Source organism: Culex pipiens, chromosome 2 (assembly GCF_016801865.2).
Source record: "Culex pipiens pallens isolate TS chromosome 2, TS_CPP_V2, whole genome shotgun sequence".
Lineage (NCBI taxonomy): Eukaryota > Metazoa > Arthropoda > Insecta > Diptera > Culicidae > Culex > Culex pipiens.
Window position 1 is genome coordinate 170,427,850 of NC_068938.1, and position 25,072 is coordinate 170,452,921.

The 25,072-nt window shown below is 35.6% G+C and overlaps 2 protein-coding genes across 3 annotated transcripts in view; both read right to left on the minus strand.

Annotated features, from left to right (window-relative positions):
• The window catches only part of LOC120428057 (prolow-density lipoprotein receptor-related protein 1), a 497,901-nt gene that overhangs the window by 45,912 nt on the left and 426,917 nt on the right, over window positions 1-25,072 (minus strand). The gene's annotated exons all lie outside the window — the stretch shown is intronic.
• Window positions 3,905-4,497, minus strand: LOC120428059 (cytochrome c oxidase subunit 6A, mitochondrial-like). The gene is made up of 2 exons (XM_039593019.1): window positions 4,304-4,497; window positions 3,905-4,239 (listed from the first exon to the last, which is right to left on the minus strand). Exons 1-2 carry the CDS (start codon window positions 4,398-4,400, stop codon window positions 3,971-3,973), a joined length of 366 nt encoding a protein of 121 aa, XP_039448953.1. The 5' UTR covers window positions 4,401-4,497; the 3' UTR covers window positions 3,905-3,970.

The window sequence follows — 25,072 nt, forward strand, 5'->3', positions numbered from 1 at the left end:
CGACGAGTTCTAAAAAGATCAAGTTTTGTAACGAGTTGCTTACAACATTTTTTGCAATTCAGAAAAAAACGCTTCTGGGTAATTCTCTACCAACTCACACGAAATCGGGAAAAGTTGCCCCGACCCCTCTTCGATTTGCGTGAAACTTTGTCCTAAGGGGTAACTTTTGTCCCTGATCACGAATCCGAGGTCCGTTTTTTGATATCTCGTGACGGAGGGGCGGTACGACCCCTTCCATTTTTGAACATGCGAAAAAAGAGGTGTTTTTCAATAATTTGCAGCCTCAAACGGTGATGAGATAGAAATTTGGCATCAAAGGGACTTTTATGTAAAATTAGACGCCCGATTTGATGACGTACTCAGAATTCCGAAAAAACGTATTTTTCATCGAAAAAAACAATAAAAAAGTTTTAAAAATTCTCCCATTTTCCGTTACTCGACTGTAAAAAATTTTGGAACATGTCATTTTATGGGAAATTTAATGTACTTTTCGAATCTACATTGTCCCAGAAGGGTCATTTTTTCATTTAGAACAAAATTTTTCATTTTAAAATTTCGTGTTTTTTCTAACTTTGCAGGGTTATTTTTTAGAGTGTAACAATGTTCTACAAAGTTGTAGAGCAGACAATTACAAAAATTTTGATATATAGACATAAGGGGTTTGCTTATAAACATCACAAGTTATCGCGATTATACGAAAAAAAGTTTTGAAAAAGTTACTTTTTGCGTTTCTCTTTGTTTCGTCGTCCGTGTCTGTCGCGGGTGACCATGAACGGCCATGATCGATGACGACCAACTTTTTTTAAACTTTTTTTCGTAAAATCGTGATAACTTGTGATGTTTATAAGCAAACTCCTTATGTATATATATCAAAATTTTTGTAATTGTCTGCTCTACAACTTTGTAGAACATTGTTACACTCTAAAAAATAACCCTGCAAAGTTAGAAAAAACACGAAATTTTAAAATGAAAAATTTTGTTCTAAATGAAAAAATGACCCTTCTGAGACAATGTAGATTCGAAAAGTACATTAAATTTCCCATAAAATGACATGTTCCAAAATTTTTTACAGTCGAGTAACGGAAAATGGGAGAATTTTTAAAACTTTTTTAGTGTTTTTTTCGATGAAAAATACGTTTTTTCGGAATTCTGATTACGCCATCAAATCGGGCGTCTAATTTTACATAAAAGTCCCTTTGACACCTAATTTCTATCTCATCACCGTTTCAGGCTGCAAATTATTGAAAAACACCTCTTTTTTCGCATGTGCAAAAATGGAAGGGGTCGTACCGCCCCTCCGTCACGAGATATCAAAAAACGGACCTCGGATTCGTGATCAGGGACAAAAGTTACCCCTTAGGACAAAGTTTCACGCAAATCGAAGAGGGGTCGGGGCAACTGCTGTGTGAGTTGGCGGAGAATTACCCTTCTTGAAAGGAATTCTATGTCAAACATTCATGTGTTTTGAAAACTAACCCAACAAAAAATAAAATATTGAAAAATGTTACATTACGATACTAGTGTAGAAAAGTTCAACTTTTTAGCACCCATTTTAGTGCAGAAAAGTAGAACTTTTTAGCACTACTATTGAAAGGTATTAAGAGCGAGTCCACGAGCAAAGCATACCCATCTCGCATCGACCTCACCAATCTGCCTGAAATTTTCAGGGGTTGTTTGTACATATAAAACTAGCATCTGGCCAAAATATGAGCACTCTAGGTCAACGGGAAGTGGGGCAAATCGGGACACAATGTTTAAAGGTTTAAAAACGTCAAAAATCTTAAAAAGGCTATAACTTTGGCAAAATTCAATTTATTTTCAAAATTCAAAATGCATCTGAAAGGGCTTAAAAAATGCAACAAAATGCAGGGTAGAGCATCCCGATTGGTCAAATCTAAAGGGAGTTATTGGCATTTTAGTGAAAAAATAGCATAATTTTCAAACTCAAATAAAAAAGTGTTCCATCCAGATATCAACTCGGTTCGACCTGCAGCTTGTAGGGGACATCTGGGACTACCATCTGAGGCTGAGAACGCTTTGGGTAAGGCAGTTTAACATATTAAATAGACACTTTCACTTTTAGTGATTTTTTTGGTTGTAAATTTTTGCTCGGGGGACCCCTTAGATTCCTTTTTCTGGTGATAATTTTATCATATTCGTGTTCCTGAGACAATTTCACAATAGAAACATGCATAAAAAAGTTTATTTTGATCCATTTTAACCCTTTAAAAAATAAAAGTTAAAAAAAATTAAGAAGCTGCTTTTTTCTGGTGTCATCTAGTATCCTTGGAAACGAGCTTGATTTTCAATAAATGTGAATCGAAGATTTTTTTTAACTTTTATTTTTTAAAGGGTTAAAATGGATCAAAATAAACTTTTTTATGCATGTTTCTATTGTGAAATTGTCTCAGGAACACGAATATGATAAAATTATCACAAAAAAAATGATCTAAGGGGTCCCCCGAGCAAAAATTTACAACCAAAAAAATCACTAAAAGTAAAAGTGTCTATTTAATATGTTAAACTGCCTTACCCAAAGCGTTCTCAGTCTCAGATGGTAGTCCCAGATGTCCCCTACAAGCTGCAGGTCGAACCGAGTTGATATCTGGATGGAACACTTTTTTATTTGAGTTTGAAAATTATGCTATTTTTTCACTAAAATGCCAATAACTCCCTTTAGATTTGACCAATCGTGATGCTCTACCCTGCATTTTGTTGCATTTTTTAAGCCCTTTCAGATGCATTTTGAATTTTGAAAATAAATTGAATTTTGCCAAAGTTATAGCCTTTTTAAGATTTTTGACGTTTTTAAACCTTTAAACATTGTGTCCCGATTTGCCCCACTTCCCGTTGACCTAGAGTGCTCATATTTTGGCCAGATGCTAGTTTTATATGTACAAACAACCTCTGAAAATTTCAGGCAGATTGGTGAGGTCCAAACGACGTCCCATACAAAGGGGTATGCCCTGTTCGTGGACTCGCTCTTAAATTTCCATTCTATTATTTTTGGCAGGGAAAAGTAGGCCGTTTCGTTTCTCCAAAAAGACAGGAAAAGTTGACAGTTTCACAGCGGGATTGCAAAATAGTAGTTTATGCAACAAGTTGCAAAAAGAGGATTTCTTCAGCACGAGTCGTATATTTATCCAACGAGGTTCACCAAGTTGGATAAATACGACAAGTGCTGAAAAAATCAAGGTTTTCAACGAGTTTGAACCATTGCAAAACATGTTTTTTCAGCACTCGTCATATTTATCGAACTCGGTGAACCTCGTTGGATAAATGTACGACTCGTGCTGAAAAAATCTTCTTTTTGCAACTTGTTGCCTGAACTACTCAATAAAAATGTGTAAATTTTTGCTAAATGTTTTCAATAGTTTGCCCAGCAATAATTCTTTCATGCCTTTATTTTTTTAAATATAATCCTGGAAATAACCAACGTTCCGAACCATCTCCAACAAAACACATCACGTCCGTCGAAGTTTTCCGTTCGCTTCCACACGTAAACCCGGCGAAATGGTTCCCAGGAAGAGTAAGGAAGTAAAAAAGAAAATACAACGGGTTACGGTTTGGCCACAATGTCCTCCACCATCCACGGAGCGTTCCAGATCCGAGTGAGTGAGTGCAGGCGGACAGAACGGGACGCCACATTGCGTCATACTTTTCCGTATACTTTTTACTCGATGTATTAACGCGCAAAAGGAAGTGGTAGTTGTACGGTGGAGATCCGCACTCTGCAGACGGTACTTGTTATTGGAAAAGTTTTCTTATGGTAATATCGAGCTGGATGTTTGTTTGTAAAGCAGATAAAAAGCTTGAGGCCTTTTTTCTGTTTGTTGTGCTTTATTCCTTGTGGAAAGTTTTAACATTCAACGAGATCCGGTAGGAGTCATCAAAGAGTTTGTACTACGTTATCATAAGCTGTTTATTTGTTTTGTTCGAACATGCAAATTTAAGTGAAACTTGGAAATGTTTAGTCCACATCCATAATGCTACTTTCACCGTTCAGTTCGTCTTCGTAGCCCTCGGGCAGCGGATTGGTTTCACCGTTGTGGAACAGGCTCTTCTTGCCCTCGCCCCACGGGAACCGCTTGGTTCGGATTCGCAGATGCTCGTACGGGACAAATTCCGGCCGCTCGTGCTCCTCGGCCGTTACCGAGGATATCGCGTTGGCCATGGCCAGGGCGACCGCCGGAAGAGCCACAAACAGGGACAGCTGCTTCCAGGTTTTGTGCGAGGAGCCTGAAAGTTTGTTGAAAATTATGTGACATAACCTCAATTTTGGGGCTCAAGCGGGAAAAAGTACCTGGAGGACCGGAAGAGGCTGGTCCGGACGAGGCCGCTGCCTTTTGAGGTGCCGATTGGGAAATGGTTCGGCGGAAGAACTGGCTGAACAGGGACATTTCTTGAGAACTTTTATTTTCAGGAACGGAAAATTTAGGGTTTTTGAAGGTCCGAAAAAAGCGATGTCTTGCGATGAGGGTTAGAGAAGAAATAAATGGGAGTCGAACAAAAGTGGCTTGGCTTACTATGATTGATCATCGCCTTTTTTGATAACCGAAGTTTGTTGGATTCAAGCTGGATTATTTCATACCGATGCGACTAGGGATTTGATCTTTCTTCGATTATCATTAAACTGTATTTTAAACCCTCTACCCTCTACTCTCTTGTCGTATTTGTTCAAAAACAGACGAGACAAAACTATTTGAACCATTGAAAATAGGCTCATACTTGGGATACTCAACAAATCCCGTATGAATGACGAAAGCCGATTTTTAAAAAGTGTTTTTAAAAACATCATAAAAAATAAAGTTTTAAAAATTACACTTAGGGTATATCTTTGCTCCCAAAATTTGGGATTTTCTGAGCCAGTAAAATTGTAATTAATGATGAAGACTTACAAAAAAAATCACCCAATTATTCAATTAACAGACAGTACACCTTCCAAGATGTTTTAAGAGAAACGTTGCTTCTAAGCAACAGACACAAATTTTATTTTTGAGATAAAGGATTGCGAAGAATTGAAGGTGAGTAAAATTAAATTGTCAAAAAAAAAATCCAACTTACTATAGAAAAAAAACTACTGCAGATATCTCAGCAATTTTTGTCCGGTTTTCAATGTTAATAAATTAAATATCTCTGATTTTTTTGCTCAAACGTTTTTTCCCAAAATTTCTTAATAGAGCCTGTCAAGCTTTGACCATACACAAACATGGATATTCATGGAAACTTTTCTAAAAAAACACAAAAAATACAATTTTCTCGTAAAATTTACCCTCAAATGGTAACAACTTAAAAACCTGTAATTAACACCAACAAGAAATACAAAATACTTTTCGATTGGCAATTAGGGTTTCTTTATGAAAGAATGTTATAAATGTTTTGGGCAAGGTTGTTAACGATAAAATTATCGAGGTTCGATAACGATAATGATAGTTCTATCGTTCTCGTCGGGACGATCAAATACGGTACTTTAGAATTAATTTAGAATTTAAAAAAAACTCTCTTATTATGAAAATATAAACCAAATCTCGCTATGTGTATGGGTATCAAACCCATATTGCAAATTATGAAAATTTGAGTACTTAAAAAAAATACGATGGTATGGTGAATTATGGTTGAATTAATCGATTTGAGAATGATTTTAAGGATGAGTTATCGTCCATTACAATTATTAAAATAACGATAAGGATATAAGGAATCTAACGATAATTTTCGTTATCGTCCTACCAATAACGATAACCAGTATCGTTATCATCAGATGATTATATTATCGACGATAATTTTATCGATTAACAACCTTGGTATTGGAGCTCAAAAAGTTTTCAAAAAAAAATCATGCCTACGTGATGTTTTTTCTTTTCTTTGGCTCAAAATATGTCTTTTTAGATCACTTTCATAATAAAAAAATGATAATTAAAAAAAAAACACGGATTTGAGAAGTTTCACTGTTTGTAAAAAAAGTTTTTTTTTAAATTGAGATCTTTTTAAAGAATGTACCGTAACTGGGGTGACTTCGATAGGATTTCAATTTATTTTGCAAATATTTCCCAACTGGAAAAGTTTATCTCAAGATTATTATTTTTAAAACATGTACTGGGGTAGGCCAAACAAAGTTCATGCAAAGTTTTTTCTATAATGTTTAGAAAAATAGTTACGTTAAACAATCTCATTTTGAATTCCGGGTTGACTTTGATAGTCATAGTTTTTCTTTTTAAAATCAGATTAAAGGTGTTCAAACTTTATTTTTACGTTAAATGTACCATCACTCAGATTGCTGACATAGTTTTTGAGAAAAAAAATCAATATTGATATTTAGTTTATAAGCTTTTTAGCAAAATTCATATAAATTTTAGGTAAAATTGTTAAAAAGTCAAAATTTTGTCTGAAATTTGTTAAATAATCGATTTATATTGCCGTTTAAATTGAATTCAAAGCACGAATCACAAGTTTTTATATGAAATTTGTTCAACTGAAATTGCCTATAAACTTTAATGAATTATGTTTCAAAAACATATATTATTTAATATTTACAACATTATTTTACCTTCTCATAGTGGAAAATTGCCCAAAAAATCCGAAAATGCATTCCATTTTTCGATTCAATATCATGTTCATTGAGAAAATCATGACACTTTGAGAAGTTTGGAATAATGCCTTACATCAACATTTTCTTATTAATAGTTAACTAAGTTTTTAAACTTTTCAATTTGTTATAAAAAGTTCTTCTTGAGGTACTCTGAGTACTTCTCTACCACGGTCAGTATGATTCCAAACCATTCCGTACGTATTTAATTTGTACTCTTCATTTTTCGTAAGGATTTTCGACTATTTATATACCATTTTTGTATGGCCAGGTGCAAAAAAAAAAATTATGGAGCCTTATGTGGAGAAACAAAGACGCAACATAGCTTTTTTCATAAGAAAGCCCCCAAAAAGCTTTTAAGGCAAGTCAAAAAAAATTAAAATTAAAATTTCGTGAGATTTTTTTACTTGTTTTTTTTTCTACATTTCAATTTACAAAGTTTGTTTTAATTTCATAAATTCAATGAACTTGAAGTAATGTTGCGTCAAATTACTTCTAAAATTCCTATTAAAATAAAAAAAATAAGATTGATACTTTTCATTATGCTTAATGATCCCACACACGTGTATCGTACATCACCACCGAACTCCACATATAACGAAAACCCCAGAACATAAACCACAAAACCACCCAAAACTTTGGAGAGCGCGGTGCTCGAGAGTGATGGAAGAAGCGGAGCTCCGCAAGGTGCAAATGGGACGTAAGTACGGGTAATAATTTCATCTAATTTATTGCCACAAAGATAAGAAGTAATGTTTGGAAAGTTGCCTTTCTCTCAGCTCCTTGCCAGGCTTGCCGTTTTGGTTGATGCCGTGGCTCTGGATGAGAGGCAAGCAACAACAAGCAAACATTGTACAACACAAAAGAATTTATTAGAGATAACGGTCGCCGGTTTGAAGAGTTGCCGGTGGTTTTGGGAGGAGAGGTGGGGGGTAATATTGTACATTCACACCCCCTTTCCAACCCCTTCCCCCAAACACACACACACAAGTACACAGAAACATCCTCTCTTTCGCACTTTGTCTTGTGGTTGTTCAGCAGAACCCGTCCCCCGAGAACGTGAACGCATGTTCTTGTTCAGGTTTGAAAGTCGAGAGTTTCGGTGAGATTTATGGGTTTACCCGGGGGCACTGATGGCAAACAAACTATAACCCAGCCCCTCAACCACCCACAACTACACCTCCGAAGAAGCGGTGTGTTGGCTCATCCAAGGATATAATAGCCCGGGGCAGCTCAGTGAGGTTGTGGGTTCTGAAGAAGCGGCCTTTCATCTTGTACGGGCCAACGTAACTGTTCAGGTTGATGTTTATTGCTCAGGCTTTGATACGGTTATCAACCATCGCCCCTTGCACGTGTCCTTGCACACGCACATGTTGAACCCATCGTGTAGTAATGTCTTAATTACAACAGCTATCAGGTGGACGAGTTGTTGGATCTTGGAGAGATTGGTAGATTCAGTGAATCTGTTATGTACCTTAAAATTTAAGTCTCCCGACTTTTTGAAAATTGACTATCAAGGATTCTAAAAGAAAAAAAGATATCATCCATTTAAATTTCCGGTTTCCGCAACATCAAAACAGACAAGTCAGCTCCTTAAACGAATCTTTCCCACCGTAAGTCACCAAAGTAACCAACAAGGGGAGAAACATCAAAGCTTCCGTAGCCAACGAGCAGAGGCCTGAAACGTCTCGGATAGTCACTTGTGTAGTCTAGTCTCGATGTTTGGCAAAGGAGACCAGAGTTGTAACTCTCCTTGGGCAGCAGCGAAATGGTAAGCAAACATCTTCACCAGACCGTAAGATCTTCCAAGGGGAGACTTGGGAAGGTACCGTAAAACGGGGTGACTTTGATAGCCGGGGTGACTTTGATAGGTTAGAGATTTTTCCGAAAAATGAAGAGAACAACTCAAATACGTACGGAATGGTATTGAATCATACTGACCGTGGTAGAGAAGTGTTCAAAGTACCTTAAGAAAAACTTTTCATAAAATTTTGAAAAGTTTAAAAAGTTAGTTAACTATAATTAAGAAAATGTTGATGAAAAACATTATTTAAATCTTCTCAAAGTGTCATGTTTTTCTCAACGAACATAATTTTGAATCGGAAAACGAAATGCATTTTCGGATCTTTTGGACAATTTTCCACTAGGAGAAGGTTGAATAAGTTTGTAAATAATAAATGTTATGTGTTTTTGAAACATAAATAAATAAAAATCTCTTGTTTCATAGGCATTTTCAGTTGAACAAATTTCATATAAAATGTGAAAACTTTTGATTTTTGCTTCTAATTCAGTTTTAAATGCAATATTAATCGATAATTTTATAAACATATCAAGTTTTAACGAATTTCAGGCAAAATTCTGACTTTTGAACAATTTTACCTGAAATTTATATGTATTTTGTTAAAAAGCTTATAAACTCAGTTAACTAAATATAAACATTGATTTTTTCGTAGAAATCTAAATTAGCAACCTTGGTAATGTTACATTTGACGTAAAAATAAAGTTTGAACACCTTAAATCTGATTTTAACAAGAAAAACTATGACTATCAAAGTCACCCCGGAATTCAAAATAAGAATTTTTAGCGTAACTATTTTTAAAAACAATATTGAAAAAACTTTTTTTTCGAAAATGGTATATGGACCATATGTGGGCTACCCCAGTACATGTTTTAAAAATAATAATCTCAAGACAAGCCTTACCAGTTGGAAAATATTCCAAAAATAAATTGAAATCCTATCAAAGTCACCCCGGTTTACGGTACACTGAACAAACGAGGGTTGAGTTATGGTTGATGCTTTTTTTAGGAGCAATCAAATTAAAATCACTTCTAAACTCATCATAAAAAAATGTGTAAAATTTCTCACCGTGCACCACCAGTCAGAGCCAACCGTATAGATTAATGAGTGCAAATTACAGTGTAAACAGTGGAGTGTGCAAGATTATAGTTTGCCGATAATGACAGGTAAGGGGCTCGATCATCATCTCGGCTCAATGGCACTTTTAATAGCCTGTGGTTAGGTACGACCGTGTGGGCGGTAACGGGGGAGGGAAACGGTAAAATTGGAACGGAAGGGATTATTTGTCGATTAAAAAATTAATTGCTTTTAAATAGTTAAATTGTGTCGTGGATTGCAAGCCTATCTAATAAAGACATTTATTAGGTATGCCTAAGGCTACCAACTGTACGGATTTTTTCTTTACCACCTCGACCCTCTTCGCGGATTTTTATCAGGCCGGAATTTTTGTAGGGAATTTCACGCATAATACGGATTTGTACGGAATTTTAACAATGTTTGAACATTGAATTGCTTTTTTGATTTGGTCAAAGCTTTTGTTAATTAGAAATTTTAATTTAACTGTGAGTTTGATTTAAAAAGTGTTTTCCGGGTTTTTCTCAATTCAAACTTGATTATTTATTTTAATTTTTTTCTTTCATATGTTAATAGGACCTTTTAAAAACATTCTAGAATTGTTGTTTTAGACATTCCTTACTAAATATATTTATCCATTAAAGATCCAAAGGCTTTCTAAAACTTGTGAAAACCTTTGAACATTTGAATTAACAAATCTAGAGTTTTTTTTAAAGGTCCTATAAACTGTTGTGTTTCACATTTTATAGGACCTTTTCAATAAAAAAAACTCTGGAAAAGTGTTCGTGAAAACATTGAGAACGATATCATTCGTAAAAGCAAACTTGGCATTTCGTAAACTTTTACACGTTTTACAACAAAAAAATGAATACCATAATGATTTGATTCAAATCACGGTTTATTTTATGAATACTTTTGAACGTGCAAGTCATAAGCACTCTGATAGCATTTTGTGAAGTTTGTTAGCTGTAAAAACGACACAGTTTTATATTAGTAATTCTCAAATTTATTTAATTTAATTTATCTAAATAATTCTTTGACAGTTTTTGTTATACATGGTGTCATATCGGCAAAGAGTACGGATTTTGCTCAGCAAGAGTTGGTAGCCTTAGGTATGATATTAACCCTCTACAACCTAACCCCGCCTTTAGACGAGCTTTGATCCCATAAATCAATTTTTCAACCAATTTTTGATACTTAAAAAGCATTGGAAAGACGAACTCTTAAAATTTTAGAAAATTCCGAGGTTGGAAATTTAACTTTATGTGACTTTGCCAATGTTTTTAAAAATGTAATTTTTTTAAGGGGTCAACTTTGGCAATGTTTTTTACTAACAGTTCCTACATTTTCAGTAAAATGAAGTATGCGGTAATTTTTGTAGTGCCCCAGACTATTCCTCTACGCCTTTTTTACAATTTAAATAATGATGGTGCCATTCTATAGCAGAAACTGTGAAAAACAAGCAAAAACTTGAAAAAGTGACTGCCAAAACATAAAAAATAGATAGGCAAAATGTAATTATATTCGTTGGTAGAATAGGCCAAATACTACCAAAAACAAACATAAACCAAACAAGATAAATCAAATTAAAATATTAAAAGTAAAACACGAAAAACATAAAACAAGAGAAGTAAAGTTTTTCGTAGAACAAAAGTTGCTCAAAATGACCTCCTAAACACGGGAAAATAAAAATCTTCAACAAAAAAATTTGGGCAGAAGAGGGTTAAAAATAATTAGCTCATTACAAACTAATTGGATACCTTAATTGCAGCACTTAATGCAACCAAAAGTAAACTGTTTTCAAAATATATATTTGTTTACGTTAATCCATCTAACTGAATCACTTTTTGTATAATTCATGTTCAAAAAAATCCAATAATCATGAGTTAAGTGTTTTTTTAAATAAATTTGGCAAAATAAGTTTTACAGTCCAGACTCGATTATCCGAAGGCCTCGGAAAAATTTGACTTCGGATAATCAAAACTTCGGATAATCGAATCACGATTTTTTTTTCGTTGTCTAATTTTTGATTGTTAAGCATAAGTATATCCCCTAAACTACACTAAAATATTTGGAATTTTTAAATCCAAGATGGCGGCCAAAATGGCGGTGATGCAATATTGAAAAAATGCATTTTATTTTTTAAAAGGCAATCAACAACTCAAATTTGACTAAAATGGGGTCGTAGAACTCAAATTTTATGTTAAAAACAAGAAAATGAAAAAATACGATTTTTTTTGTTTGTGATTCAACTATCCGGAGTCCCACGCAAACCTTCGGATAATCGAACTTCGAATAATAGAAATTTCTGATAATCGAGTCTGGACTGTATAATTATTCTTGGCCATTGCGATACAATTGGACTTGTTTTCGGAGTTCTGAGTACGCTTTCAACTCGAGCGTAAAATTTTACATAAAAGTCCCTTTAGCATCAAATGTTCAAAATGGAAGGGGTCGTACCGCCCCTCCGTCGCGAGATATCGAAAAATTAAGTTCGGATATGTGATCAGGAACAAATAACTCCTTAGGACAAAGTATCACGCAAATCGAAGAGGGGTCCGACTGATGTGTGAGTTGGCGGAGAATTGCCCCATTGTTTATTTTTTTAGGATAATTATATGCATTTAATTAAATTTTTACTCAAAAATCTAGTTTAAATCTTGTTATAACTAAACGCTTATAGACAGATCAATATGTTTTTTTTTAATTTTTTAACATATTGAAACAAAAAAATAGAGCAGTTCTCTGAGATTTTGATCATTCAATTTGTTTTGTATTTTTAATCCGACTTTAACTTTTTTGATGCCTTCGGTACGCCCAAAGAAGCTATTTTGCATCATTAGTTTGCCCATATAATTTTCCATACAAATTTGGCAGCTATCCATACAAAAATGATGTATGAAAATTCAAAAATCTGTATCTGTTGAAGGAATTTTTTGATCGATTTGGTGTCTTCGGCAAAGTTGTAGGTATGAATATGGACTACACTAAAAAAATGATACACGGTAAAAAAATGATGATTTTTTATTTAACTTTTTGACACTAAAGCTTGATTTGCAAAAAACACTATTTTTATTTTTTTTATATGTTTAAGAGTACATCACATGCCAAGTTATGCATTTTTTAATCAATACTGATTTTTTTTTTCAAAAATCGAAATATTTGTCGCAAAAGTTTTTCAACTATATTTTTTGATGTAAAATCAAATTTGCAATCAAAAAGTACTTCAGTGAAATTTTGATTAAGTGCACCGGTTTCAAGTTAAATCCATATTAAGGTGACTTTTTTGAAAATAGTCGCAGTTTTTTTATTTTTTTTTAATTAGTGCTCATGTTTGCCCACTATAGAAAAAAAATATTTTGAAAAGCTGAGAAAATACTCTATATTTTGCTTTTTTGAACTTTGTTGATACGACACTTAGTTGCTGAGATATTGCCATGCAAGTGTTTAAAAAAAGAAAAATTGATGTTTCCTAAGTCTCACCCTAACGTCCGATTTACAATGTTAAAATATGAAACATTCGTGAAACTTTCAGATCTTTTCGAAAACAATAATTTCAAAATTGTTAAACCAAGACTAATATTTTAAAAGGGTGTTATATTGAATATTTGGCCCTTTAGAAATGTTAGTCTTGATTTATTTTTTTTTGAAAATATTGTTTTCGAAAAGATCTGAAAATTTCACGAATGTTTCATATTTTAACATTGTAAATCAGACCATTACTTTCTGAAATATCGACGTTGGAAAATGGTGGGTTGTTTTGGTGAGATTTGGAAAATATCAATTTTCATGTTTTTAAATGTTTGCATGTCAATATGCTGATACGACCCTAAGTTGCTGAGCTTAGGGTCGTATCAGCAAAGTTCAAAAAAGCAAAATATAGAGTATTTTCTCAGCTTTTCAAAAAATATAAAACGGTGCCTCTTATCAAAATTTCTTTGAAGTACTTTTTGATTGCGAAATTTGATTATACATCAAAAAATAAAGTTGAAAAATGTTTGCGACAAATATTTCGATTTTTTGAAAAAATCGTATTGATTAAGAAATTCATAACTCGGTCAAAGATTTTTTGCACAACTAGAAATTTCAGAAAAGTTGCCATTTGATATCTCTAAAACATATCAAAAATAAAAAAAATAAAATTAGTGTTTTTTCTGCAAATCAAGTTTTAGTGACAAAAAGTTGAATAAAAAATCACCAAAAAATTTTTTACCGTTTATCATTTTTTTCAGTGCAGTCCGTATCCATATTTACAACATTGCCGAAAACACCAAATCGATCAAAAAAATCCTTCAAAAGATACAGATTTTTGAATTTTCTTGCATCTTTTTTGTATGGGCAGCTGCCAAATTTGTATGGAAATTTATATGGATTAAAAAATACAAAAATTTAAATTCTAAATGTTCATATTTTATGTTGCCTGATTAGGGTGACAATACAATATGTGAATTTTAGAAATTTCTCAAGAGATATCCCCTGGCTCGATTCTTTAGATAAAAAAATAAAAAAAAAACTGTGCCAATTTTGAGTCAAATCGGTTAAGGATTATATGTATGGAAAAAAGCTAAAAAAATGTTTTTTGATTGTCACCCCAGTACTAATTCTTTCAAAGGTTAATTCCATATTTCATTTGTTTTCACGATGAAATATTTATTTTCAATGAGATACCCTAAATTCACGCAAAAAATGATAAGAGCTAGTGAATTTAGTTATTTTTTTTAGATGTATAATAGCAGTTTAAAAAAAGCATTGAACTCAAAAAATTAGTTCGTGCCAACGGGAACCAGGAAGAAAACTGTTCACTTTCATGGTGCAATGCACTATATTGAACAGTTTTGTTCCTGGCTCCCGTTGGCATGAACTCTGTTCACGTTTACGCGAACTCATTTTTTTGAGTGTGGTTACAAAAATCGAACATTCAACAAATTACACCGACTACTCTTGCTCCATTCAAGAGGAAGCAAAAAAAAAAAAAAACAAAAGTCTCAAGATGGCACGTGATTCTGGAGATCTTCTAGTTTATGACTCCCCTCGAATTAAGAATGTGTAGTTATTTTATTTTTCTTTTTTGGAGGCTGGTTTTATGGATTGACTGGTTTGTTCAAGCTGACTTTCCCTTTGTTCTAATATTTTTTTTTGTGTATTTAAAAAAAAGTTATTATGTTGTTTAAAATTTGTCGACGTTATAGTAACGAAGAAATACAGTGATAATAATAATGTTAGTGTTGAACTGTCAATCAATCCAACACTCTTTTCAACAAACTTACCACATGCATATTTTTATTACTAATCCCCACATCATCCATGACTGACAGAGGTTATATTGGCAAAGCACACATATCCCCCGTTTCAAAATTTGCTTTAGTCATATAAATAATCTCATCAATCATCGGGATAGTTTACTTTTCATCCCCCGATCACTGACCCAATAAAAAACCCTCTTCAAATCGGAAAACTTTTTTTTTTCCTCTCCCTCTTTATTCTAAACCACACTGGAAAACCGCCATCAACAGTCAGTTTTGCCTCGTTTTGATTTATGCACATCAACGCTCGTTCCCGTTTCCATTTTCCCGTTAGAATTTTTCATCCGTTGACCATTTCCAATAATAAATCGATACCAGTTTGTGCGGTGGTGATGACACTCCCCGCCACCCCACTGAATTTGCAATGAAGCTCAAAAGGTCAGAATAAATCATATTTATCATCACCCCACCCAGCTTCCGCCTTTGCTCCCCTCATTCGGAATCGTCATAATTCGATTTGATGAGGTGAAAATACACCCAAAACTGGCAGCGCTAGTCCGAGAGAATGATGGTCTCGAGTCGAGAGAATAGTGGTACCATTCACGGACGCAGAGAACACAGCTCAAGATGGGCGATAGAACTATTCTCTCGAGGTTCATTTGCAAAAAAAGTTCATCCGTCAAACAAAAAACCAAAAGTGTCGACAACGGGAATCGAACCAGAGACCTTTGACAAACCAATCCAATGACTTAGTTGCCTCGGCCACCTCAGCTTGGTGACCAAGGAGAAGTCAGAAGTCGATGTATGACACTTGTTGGAGATTTATTGATTCAACTAACGAATGAACTCATTTGTTATGATGGTGTGAGTTGGTACCATTATTCTATCGATTTGTGCACTGAGCCCTCAATAAATTTTGAGAGAACGATTATCTCGACTCTGAATTTTGGGTGTATCACTCCTGTTTGATGGTAGGAGGAAGGAGAGAAAAAAAACTGAATTGATTTTGCAAAACCTCAAAAGCCAACAAAACCACTGAACCACCGGTACTTTGGGTGGGAAAAAGCACTTGTTTTTTTTGCAAAAAAAGTGGTTTTCCGAATGAAGGGTTGATGTTTTTTTTTCAAGTGTGCAATAAATGTGGAAATCGAATTTTTACAGCTTATCATCATGTACTCGTGATACTTTACATGGGAAAATCACACGTGCCCCAAAGTGGCAATAATTGTTGAGGTTTTGGGTTGGCAGCTTGTTTTCGAGCATCGACATTTTATCTGATTGTTTTTACATGCGGGAGTACGAACAAAAATAGTTATGGAAATCATGATCAACAGCAAAAAAAAAAAGGATTGTGCAGGTTTCTCTGAATTAATCTGGAATTAAAAATATTCATTGAAATTTAATAGCAGGGAAATTAAAAATAGCGATTTATAAATTGAACCAATTCCCCGGAAGCCAATCAAATGAAATTACCCCGCCGGGAATTGTGATTTTTCATTCTCTCTTTTTCAACAAGCCTATCATAATTTATTATCACGATTGACGAGCCTTTCATTAATCTCGCACACACCACGTGTCACTCGGTGTGCCTGGGAATTATCCCGGATGATGATCGTATTGTTCTTTTCCCGGCGGGAAAATTGCTTTCCATTGACAGTCGACATTTTTTTTTGGGCCGGAAAAAGGTTTCGGCCAAATGCAAATACGCACGCAGGTGGAATGTGTGTGTGGTTTGGGATGAATTCACGGGCGTGGATTTTCAAAAAAAGTCGATTGAAAGGTTTGTTTTCAAATAAAATATTATTATCAGTTTTAAGAGAATATTTTTCTTAGTTTGTCGGAAAATTGTCAATTTACTACTAAATAAAAAAATCGCTCTACAGCATTGCCTTGTCGTTCTCGATTGCATGATTCATTCTCGAGATTATGTGTCCGTCCAAAGGCTTGATTTTTTTTATACATAGCTTTCATCCACCCCGTGATTTGAACTGACGACCTTTGAATTGTGAGTCCAACTGCCTACTACACGACTCCTGCACCTGGACAGAGCTAAACCCCAGGCCTGCCCGACGTACGGCCCGTGAAGCCATGACATCCGATCCGCGACGGCTTTTTAAAATAATTCTTTGACCGACCCTTAAGGCTGTTCCTGAAAATAAATTGAGTGTCTAAATTTAAATTAAATAAGCATGAGATCATTTTTTACAATCACAAATTCTTTTTTATTTGCTTTTGCAATAAAATGTTGCTAATTCAATGTATTATTTGGATTTTGCCTTTGTATTTTTTAAAATGTTTTTTGTTTCAAATTCAAACATTCTTTATGTTCGAATTAAATTCTGTTCATTTCATTATTGATAGTTACAGAACCAATTATTAAACTGAAAAATGGTGCCAGAAAACATAATTATCCATTTCATTAAAATGTTAAATATTTAATAAAAAAACTTTGATTTTTGTCTAAAAATGCACAAACACCCGAGCAGACGGAAATAACGTGAGAATAACATTTTTTTTGATATTTGAAAATACTAGGCCAATAACATTTTATGTTATTTATAACAAGATTTGTTATTCGCTGTTATGATTTTTTCGTGATTGGATTGTTATTGTAATAACATTTTTGGTTGTTCTTCGAACAAATCTTTGTTATTATTTTTTGTTATTTTAACAACTAATCCGATCCCAATAACTGTTGAAGTTATTCTTCCATAACAAAAAAAAATATTTCCAAGTTGTTTTGGCTTTCAACCAATATCAGACCATTAACAAATTTTGATATGATAACATAAACTGTCATTAAACTCTTATGCAAAAATGGATTTTGCATGAATATTCCATAACAATTTTTGTTATTTTAACAGTATTTGTTATTGAAATGGCATGAATTTTTTCATTACCGTCTGCCAGGGCAGACACTAAATTTATTTATGTTACTTACAGTTTTTACTGTGTTTACTTCAAATTAAAGTTTTTCTTTTTTGAAGAACTTGAATAAAATTGATTTTTAAATGAATCAGTAAGCAAAAAATTATGTTTTTTTAGAACAGCTTTTCAGCAATCAAGTTTTGTTTAAAAATAGCTTATAAAAAGCAAATTTTTCACACTGAAAATAAAGATTGTCGCAAATATCTATAATAAATTACAAAATGTTTCAAACTGAGAAACTTCAATACATTGCATTGTTGTACACTTTTTTTGTGGGTTTAAAATGATTTCAAACATTTTGTATAATATTTTATAGATGCCTAACAATGCAATGTTTTTTTGTTATGAAAATTTAATCCAAATTTCGTTCCAATAAATTCATTCATTAGTAGGTATCAGTATCAGAATCATTGATTTTTGAAAAAAAATTGTTGTGTTGAAGATGTCAAGCTATAAAAAACATGCAATCGACAAATACAATCAAAATACAAATAAAAAAAAATCAGCACACTTACAGTAATTTTCTTTCTTAAAATCAAGATAAATGAATCTTATTTGCAACACTAATTATTTATTTGTTTATTTCAAAAAAACTTTCTAAAAAAAATATGAAAAAATAGTTGACTTTTTCAACTTCTATCAAACATTAGTTCCGGCCAAATTTCGTCTCGAAAAATGCCACCGTGACGACCTTGTGGGATCAAACCCAGGCCGACTGGGTGAGAGGCAATCACGCTAACCCCTACACCACGGGTCCTGGCTTTACTACTAAAAATTACTACCAAAATTTTTACAATTGGGCTGTTCTCTTACAAATATACTGCCCATATTCGCATAAATATCCCATATGCAAAAACAGCAAGCTGAGAAAAACGCACTTGATGTTTGTCCCATACATAAGGCTACGAGTTAAGTTTTCGCGAAAAAAATGGATTTCCACCTGATTTTTAGAACAAAGTACTGGATGTTGCAGGCTTTTCTGAAAGAGCGCACGATTTTGAACCAAACTGCATTAATAACTCAAAAATGATGAAAACGCATATGGGACATTTTTGCGATCAGGGGCAGTTTATATCAATAAAATATTTATTAGAACTTTCATGAAATAAATTTAAAATTATTAAATTTTTAAAAAAGTTTGCCTTCAATTTATTTTATTTTATAAATATACAAATTGGTTTTAATTACTTTTCAATAATTAAACAATTCGAAGTTTTTTGAATTCATATGCCTAGTACCACTTCTTTAAGTTTGGTATTGAAAAGATATTGAATTTTAAGACATATTCTTCGATATCAATTGCCCGATTTTGGGCAGGCTCCCTTCCGATTTTCGATTCCGCACGCGCCACTGATTGGGTGATTAATTGGGTGTCTTCACGCCACAATTATTTCGGGTTAATTACGCCAAGGGAACCGTAATGACCGCCAGCGTCGCCGTCGTCTCATCTGCTGGTTTCGAGCTTCATTAAGCTCAATAGAGTAATAGCCATACATAATGCGTCGCACTCGGGAGTTGATTTTTTATTGTTTTACCTTTAAAATGAAGCTTTATTCGATGGAATCCTTACCTGAAATAAATAGAAGAAGAAAAAAAAAAAACAATTAGGAACTGCGTTTACAAAGTTTCACAGAAAATGTCGACTAAAGAAAATCCAATTCATTATCTCTTAATTTTCAAAGTCTGCAAAATATCCAATTTCTTTGGATGAAAAAAGCCCCCAAAAAGAAACCCTTTGCTCCCAACAACCCCCACGACTTTTCCTTTTCCCATTCTGAAAATTTACTGCGAAAAAATCTGCAACAAATCCGCTCTCCCCTATTTCAACCTCGTAGCAAGAATCGAGGTCAAATTCGCGCTCGCACAAATTGTTATCCTAATTACGACCTATGGGGAAGGGTTCAGAGAACACGCAAAGAAAACAGCGGGGACTAAGCCAAGACGGTCGAAAATTATGTTTTTTACACTTCTTCCGGAAAAGGGGGAAAAAAGAGGAGAGGAAATACTCCCGCCAAACAAATCTTCAGAATAATGGCGAAAGGCTTTGGGGCTTAGCGAAAACAAGCAAGTCTGTCAAAAAAAAAAAAAGGGTGAAAATGGTGAGTGTTGGGATGGGGCTGAAAAGTTTGGTGTGATGAGGAGTGAACTTTTTTTTCCAATGACCGAAAATAAGATGTTTCAGTACGTTTTTCTTCAATTAATTTTTCGGTATTTTTATGAAAAAAATGATAAGAACAAATTTCAAATTGAATCTGGTTTGGAATTTGATATTATGATATAATTTTAGTTAAAGTCATTGATGACAACTTTAAATATTTTTTCAAATAAAATACCACATTAGCAAAATCGCAAATTCTAAGTGATTTAACAATTTTCAACTGTTTTAAAAACTGCAATTAAGCATAAGCATAAGGATAGGTATTAGAGTGGGTCATTTTTTTCGAAAGTGCTCGGATCCGGCTGAAATAAAGACCATATTGTAGAGGGAACCCATAGGGACTCTCATACCAAATTTAAGCTCATTTGGTTGAAAACTGGCTTGTCGCTCGGGGGTTAAAGTTTACATGGAAATTCCTATGGGAAATGTGTGATTTTACTTCAAATGCTCCTACAAGCTAAGCGACAAACTTTAACCCACACTTACACTAGGTGGCCGTGTCGGGGGTGGTCCAAGGAACATTTTTCTCTAAGGGTTCATGGTCATCCGTTCAACCCCGAGCTTGCGCAAAGCCGAAACATCCGGAGACGCCGGAATTCTCCAAAATCTCAGGTTTAACGGTCGACGCATGCTACGAAACTATGATTGAAGCATCGGAAACACGACGCCAAACGTCAACATACTAAAGTTGAAGCACGAAACAACGGTTCGCCGTCGATTTCGCTGCAAATCCATCGCAAGTCAGTGTTCGGAAGTGTGCTGCAAAAGAAAGTGACCTGACGAGCTAGAAACGCCAGAACAGCAAAATCTTAGAGCGTACCCACAGGCACTATAGCAGCATCAACCGAAAAAAAGTTTCAAGTTGGGGGAAAGAAAAGCAGAGTGCGAAAAAGAAAGTCTCGAATCGGTAAGTTCAACTAATTGAACCTAGAACTTAAAAAGCTAAAAATAACCGTCACTTTTATTTTCGCAGATACGAGATTGGCGAAATTTTGCATATTTTTTAGGAAACACCTCAGCCGGAACATGTCCCTGAACCTATTGAGATCACCACTCTACGAACCTCCCGGAAACGATGATCAGTCAGTCATGTCGTAAGAACGCAAAGATAAACACCGTCATCATTGACCGCTCGCTGCCTAACATCGTGGACAAAATGCGCGAACAACCGGCAGCGGTCGGAGATCTGAGCATCCTGGAAATGGGAGCTGCGAGGGGGATTATACCATAAGGGGGAGGAAGGCGACCATGCCGACGCGGAAAGCTTCATCGGCAGTCCGTTTCAAAGGGCGTTCCCGGGAGGCAAACCGGCTGTAGCCAGGACCGTGCAGTTAACTTGATCAAACCGCCTTACATGATGTAAACGATGGCCACCAACATATCCGTGCGGGATGTGGATCGATAATAGTCACTTCCTGGACGGGGATCGTGAACTGGTGATGGAGGTTTTGGTTTTTTCGCGTCACACACGGAATAGAATTTACGAATGTAATTATTATTTTTTGATTGAAATAAATTATAAATCTTAAGCAGTTTATTCTTGAGCACCTTCTATAAAAGTGATTTATTTTATTGTCTTTCGAGCGGATTAGTTTCTAAACATCTTCCTCGACTTCCCCCAGCACTTGCATCTGCTCTCGCTTGTCTTTTTGGATGGCGGCACTCGTGTTCGATTCCTCGTCAATTTCCACACGGCACATTTGCCCCCAGCGATGCCGGAAGGGCATCGACATGTGATTTGCAAAGGAGGTCAACTGTCCGCCGCCGGGTTGAACAAGGTTGTAGGTTCCTTATTCCTGCATTGATGTATCTTGTCCAATCGCCATTATCCACTTCTGATCTCGCACAGACATTCCTCGCAACAAACACTTCCCATGCCGTTGGTCTCAGCCCAAATTGTTCCGGAACGTATCACCTGATCCGCTATTTACCGAAAGTGGATGTACGCAAGGATGTGAAGTATTCTCGGTCAATACTGCGGCCACTAGCCAATGGTTAAGCTCCAATGGGGGGTTTGTAAATTTTGGTGGGTAATTGTGTTGACGTTTGGCGTCGTGTTTCCGATGCGTCAATCATAGTTTCGTAGCATGCGTCGACCGTTAAACCTGAGATTTTGAAGGATTCCGGCGTCACCGGATGTTTCGGCTTTGCGCAAGCTCAGGGTTGAACGGATGACCATGAACCCTTAGAGAAAAATGTTCCTTGGATCACCCCCGACACGGCTACCTAGTGTAAGTGTGGGTTAAAGTTTGTCGCTTAGCTTGTAGGAGCATTTGAAGTAAAATCACACATTTCCCATAGGAATTTCCATGTAAACTTTAACCCCCGAGCGACAAGCCAGTTTTCAACCAAATGAGCTCAAGTTTGGTATGAGAGTCCTAATGGGTCCCCTCTACAATATGGTCTTTATTTCAGCCGGATCCGAGCACTTTCGAAAAAAATGACCCACCCTAATAGGTATCCACCCGAAGTTGCTACTCCGGTATTGACCAGGACCTCCAGAAGTTACATCCACGAGCCGTGGAAGATGAGTGGGAGCTATCTTTCCTCGCTTCGCAACTTCTCAAAGGCCCCTATCATGCTGATCAATACCGGCGCCGGCCACGACCAGTGTTAGGGTCACGGGGAAGTGGATGGGAATGTTAGTCCGATACTTGAGTGATAGAGACCGCCCAATCGACTGCATCTTCGACAAAGTATCACATGAGTTTTGGGAGGGTAAGTAGATGGGTATGAGGTCAGGATTCACGAGTGGCAGTGAGGTGACCATGAGCATTTTGTTTATCGGTTGAAAATTTTAAATTTTAGGCAGCCGGATGCAGAAAATAAATAATTAATTATTTAAAAAGTGTTTTAATCGAACGCGTGCCAACCGAGCAGTAGTGCTATGGGCAGGGCTTATCAGTATATTTTTACTGTTTTTACAATTTAGATAACGCGATCAAATGTCCGCGAGGTCCCGCTACTCACAATCGAATCAAACATGATTTTTTGCAGATTTTTCGAATGAATATTTCTCGAGAAATGATTTGATAACGAAGCTTGATTTTGAGTCGGAGCCAAAAGCAAACCCTATACCTTTAGTAAGTGCCTCTCGATAAACGATTCAATAGAAATGAGTTTTTCACCATGAAAATTTAACACTTTGTTTGTAAAAAATGGAACAATTTACCCGACGATATAGGAGGGACTTTAAAATCACAAAACAATTCAAGCAAAACAATGTAAAGGACCAATGTGAGTTTATAAACAAAGAGTCTATCCTGCTCACTTCTAATGTAAACATACACTGACGAGAGCAGGATAGACTCTTTGTTTACAAACTTGCATTGACCTCTTTACATTGTTTTGCATGAATTAATGTAATCTTAATTAAAGCACAAAAAGACATCAATCACTGAAAAAAATATGCCAAAACACGAATAATCATGGAAGGCCCCACCATCCAAATTCGACTCTATTTTAAAAACTGCAATTGTCTGAAAAGGGTTCCTTGAAATGTTTCGTAGATAATGTCGACTTTGTTTAAAAAAAGGGAGAAAATGTGGTTTCTGGGTTAAAATTGACCGTTAAGGTAAGAACAAGATTGTCCGTCAGGCCTGAACGCAAACGCAAAATTTTGCGCCTGTCATCATAGCCTGTCAGTAATCGACCATTGAACAGAGCAACCCCTGCAGATTGTTCGACTGACAGTTGATGGAAAAATCGAACTGGCACAGCGTTCTGCATTCACCACTGCGTTGAACGGACAATCTTGTTCTTAGCTTTAGAGTTGATGATTTCTTTTCATTGCAGCCATTTTCTGTGTGTGTTCCTGTTTCTTGTTATTGTCCGTTTCTTTCAAAGGTACACGCCGCGTGGCATTTCAAAATATGCCATAGACATTGTTGCCAGCGATTTTCTGCACTTTTGGTGCAATATAAAACATACCTGGCAACAATGCCAGGCGATTCAATGAAGAAGATCAACAGAAACACAACTCACAGTATGGGATTTGACAGCACGCATTTGCCGAAAGTGCGGCACGTCGTTTCGAGGCTGGTTTGCCGCGTGTCTTTCTCGGGAATACGCGCAATATACTTTAATACCACGTTCTGTATTAAATTATTTTCAACTTCTCTTTTTTTTTTAAATTAAATATGTCTTTATTGAACATTCTTATAATAATTACATTTCTTTTACATGATAAGTGGTATGGCCTAATGCTCTTCATCTTTGTTGTATTTTTCGTTTTATTATTAACTGATCACATTTATTTATTTGCTTCAAGTTGTTTTACATTATTGCATTGAATTGAATACATTTGGGTAAAAAAGAAAAAAATCACTTTAACAGCTAATCCTAACATAAAACTAAAAAAAATAAATCCATTGAAATATTCAAAATCACTAGAACGAGTAAACTATGAACTGTATTTTAAGATGAATGCTCCAAGAGTTCTTAATTGTTCCTGGCGAGTTTTGCACCCACGCAGAGTTGTTGTCATCTCGATGAAAATGTTCAGAAGTTCTTGTGGTGAAAACAGGTCACTACTGCCTTCACCCGTTGATGTTGGTTGGTTTTCCCTCGGTTGGTGACTGAAGCCTGGAGGTGTTGTATGCTCTGCAACTCTTTGCCGCTGATTCAACGGCAATGGCTGCAGATTTGGAACCACTCGAACAGATCCTGCTCCTGGTGACGCCAAAGCAGGAAAATCCACGTCCGTGAAAGTTGGTGGTGTTTTGCGACGATTTGGTTGGTGACTCGTCGTCGCTTGCTGCCGAATTTTTACAAACTCAGCACGTTTTGGGCAGCTTCGATTCTTGGTAGAATGGTCGCCGCCGCAATTGAAGCATTTCGCTTTGATGTTTTCGTTGATTGTGTTGCAAGCTTGAGTATTGTGCTCACCTCCGCAGGTTGCACAACGACTCTTGATGAAACAGTTCCTTCCACCATGTCCAAACTGCAAACAGTTCGAACACTGCGTCACGTCACGGTGCACTGGACGATAACGTTCCCAAGTCACGATGATGTTGAAAATTGCCCGAACTGCTTTCAGCTCAGACGGCGTTGTCGATCCTTTCTCGAGATGAACCAGGTACAGTTGATCACGATACTTGATGTCCTTGTTGTGTCTCGTCATCTTGAAGACTTCGATCACGTTCAACTTAAGAGTTTTGAGCTCTTCTTTCAGCACACTCACATCCATGTCGTACAAGCCACGGAGGACCTGATTCATGGGGCGTTTACCTGGATCGTCATGGCTGTAGTATTCAATCTTTGTGTTGTTCAGGAAATCCCGAACGTAG

Bases quoted from the DNA above. Each gene is read 5' to 3' on its own strand.
- LOC120428059 (XM_039593019.1), bottom strand. From the start codon at position 4,400: ATGTCCCTGTTCAGCCAGTTCTTCCGCCGAACCATTTCCCAATCGGCA. The intron at 4,240-4,303 runs GTACTTTTTCCC...ACAAACTTTCAG, and splicing joins AGCCTCTTCCGGTCCTCCAG to GCTCCTCGCACAAAACCTGG.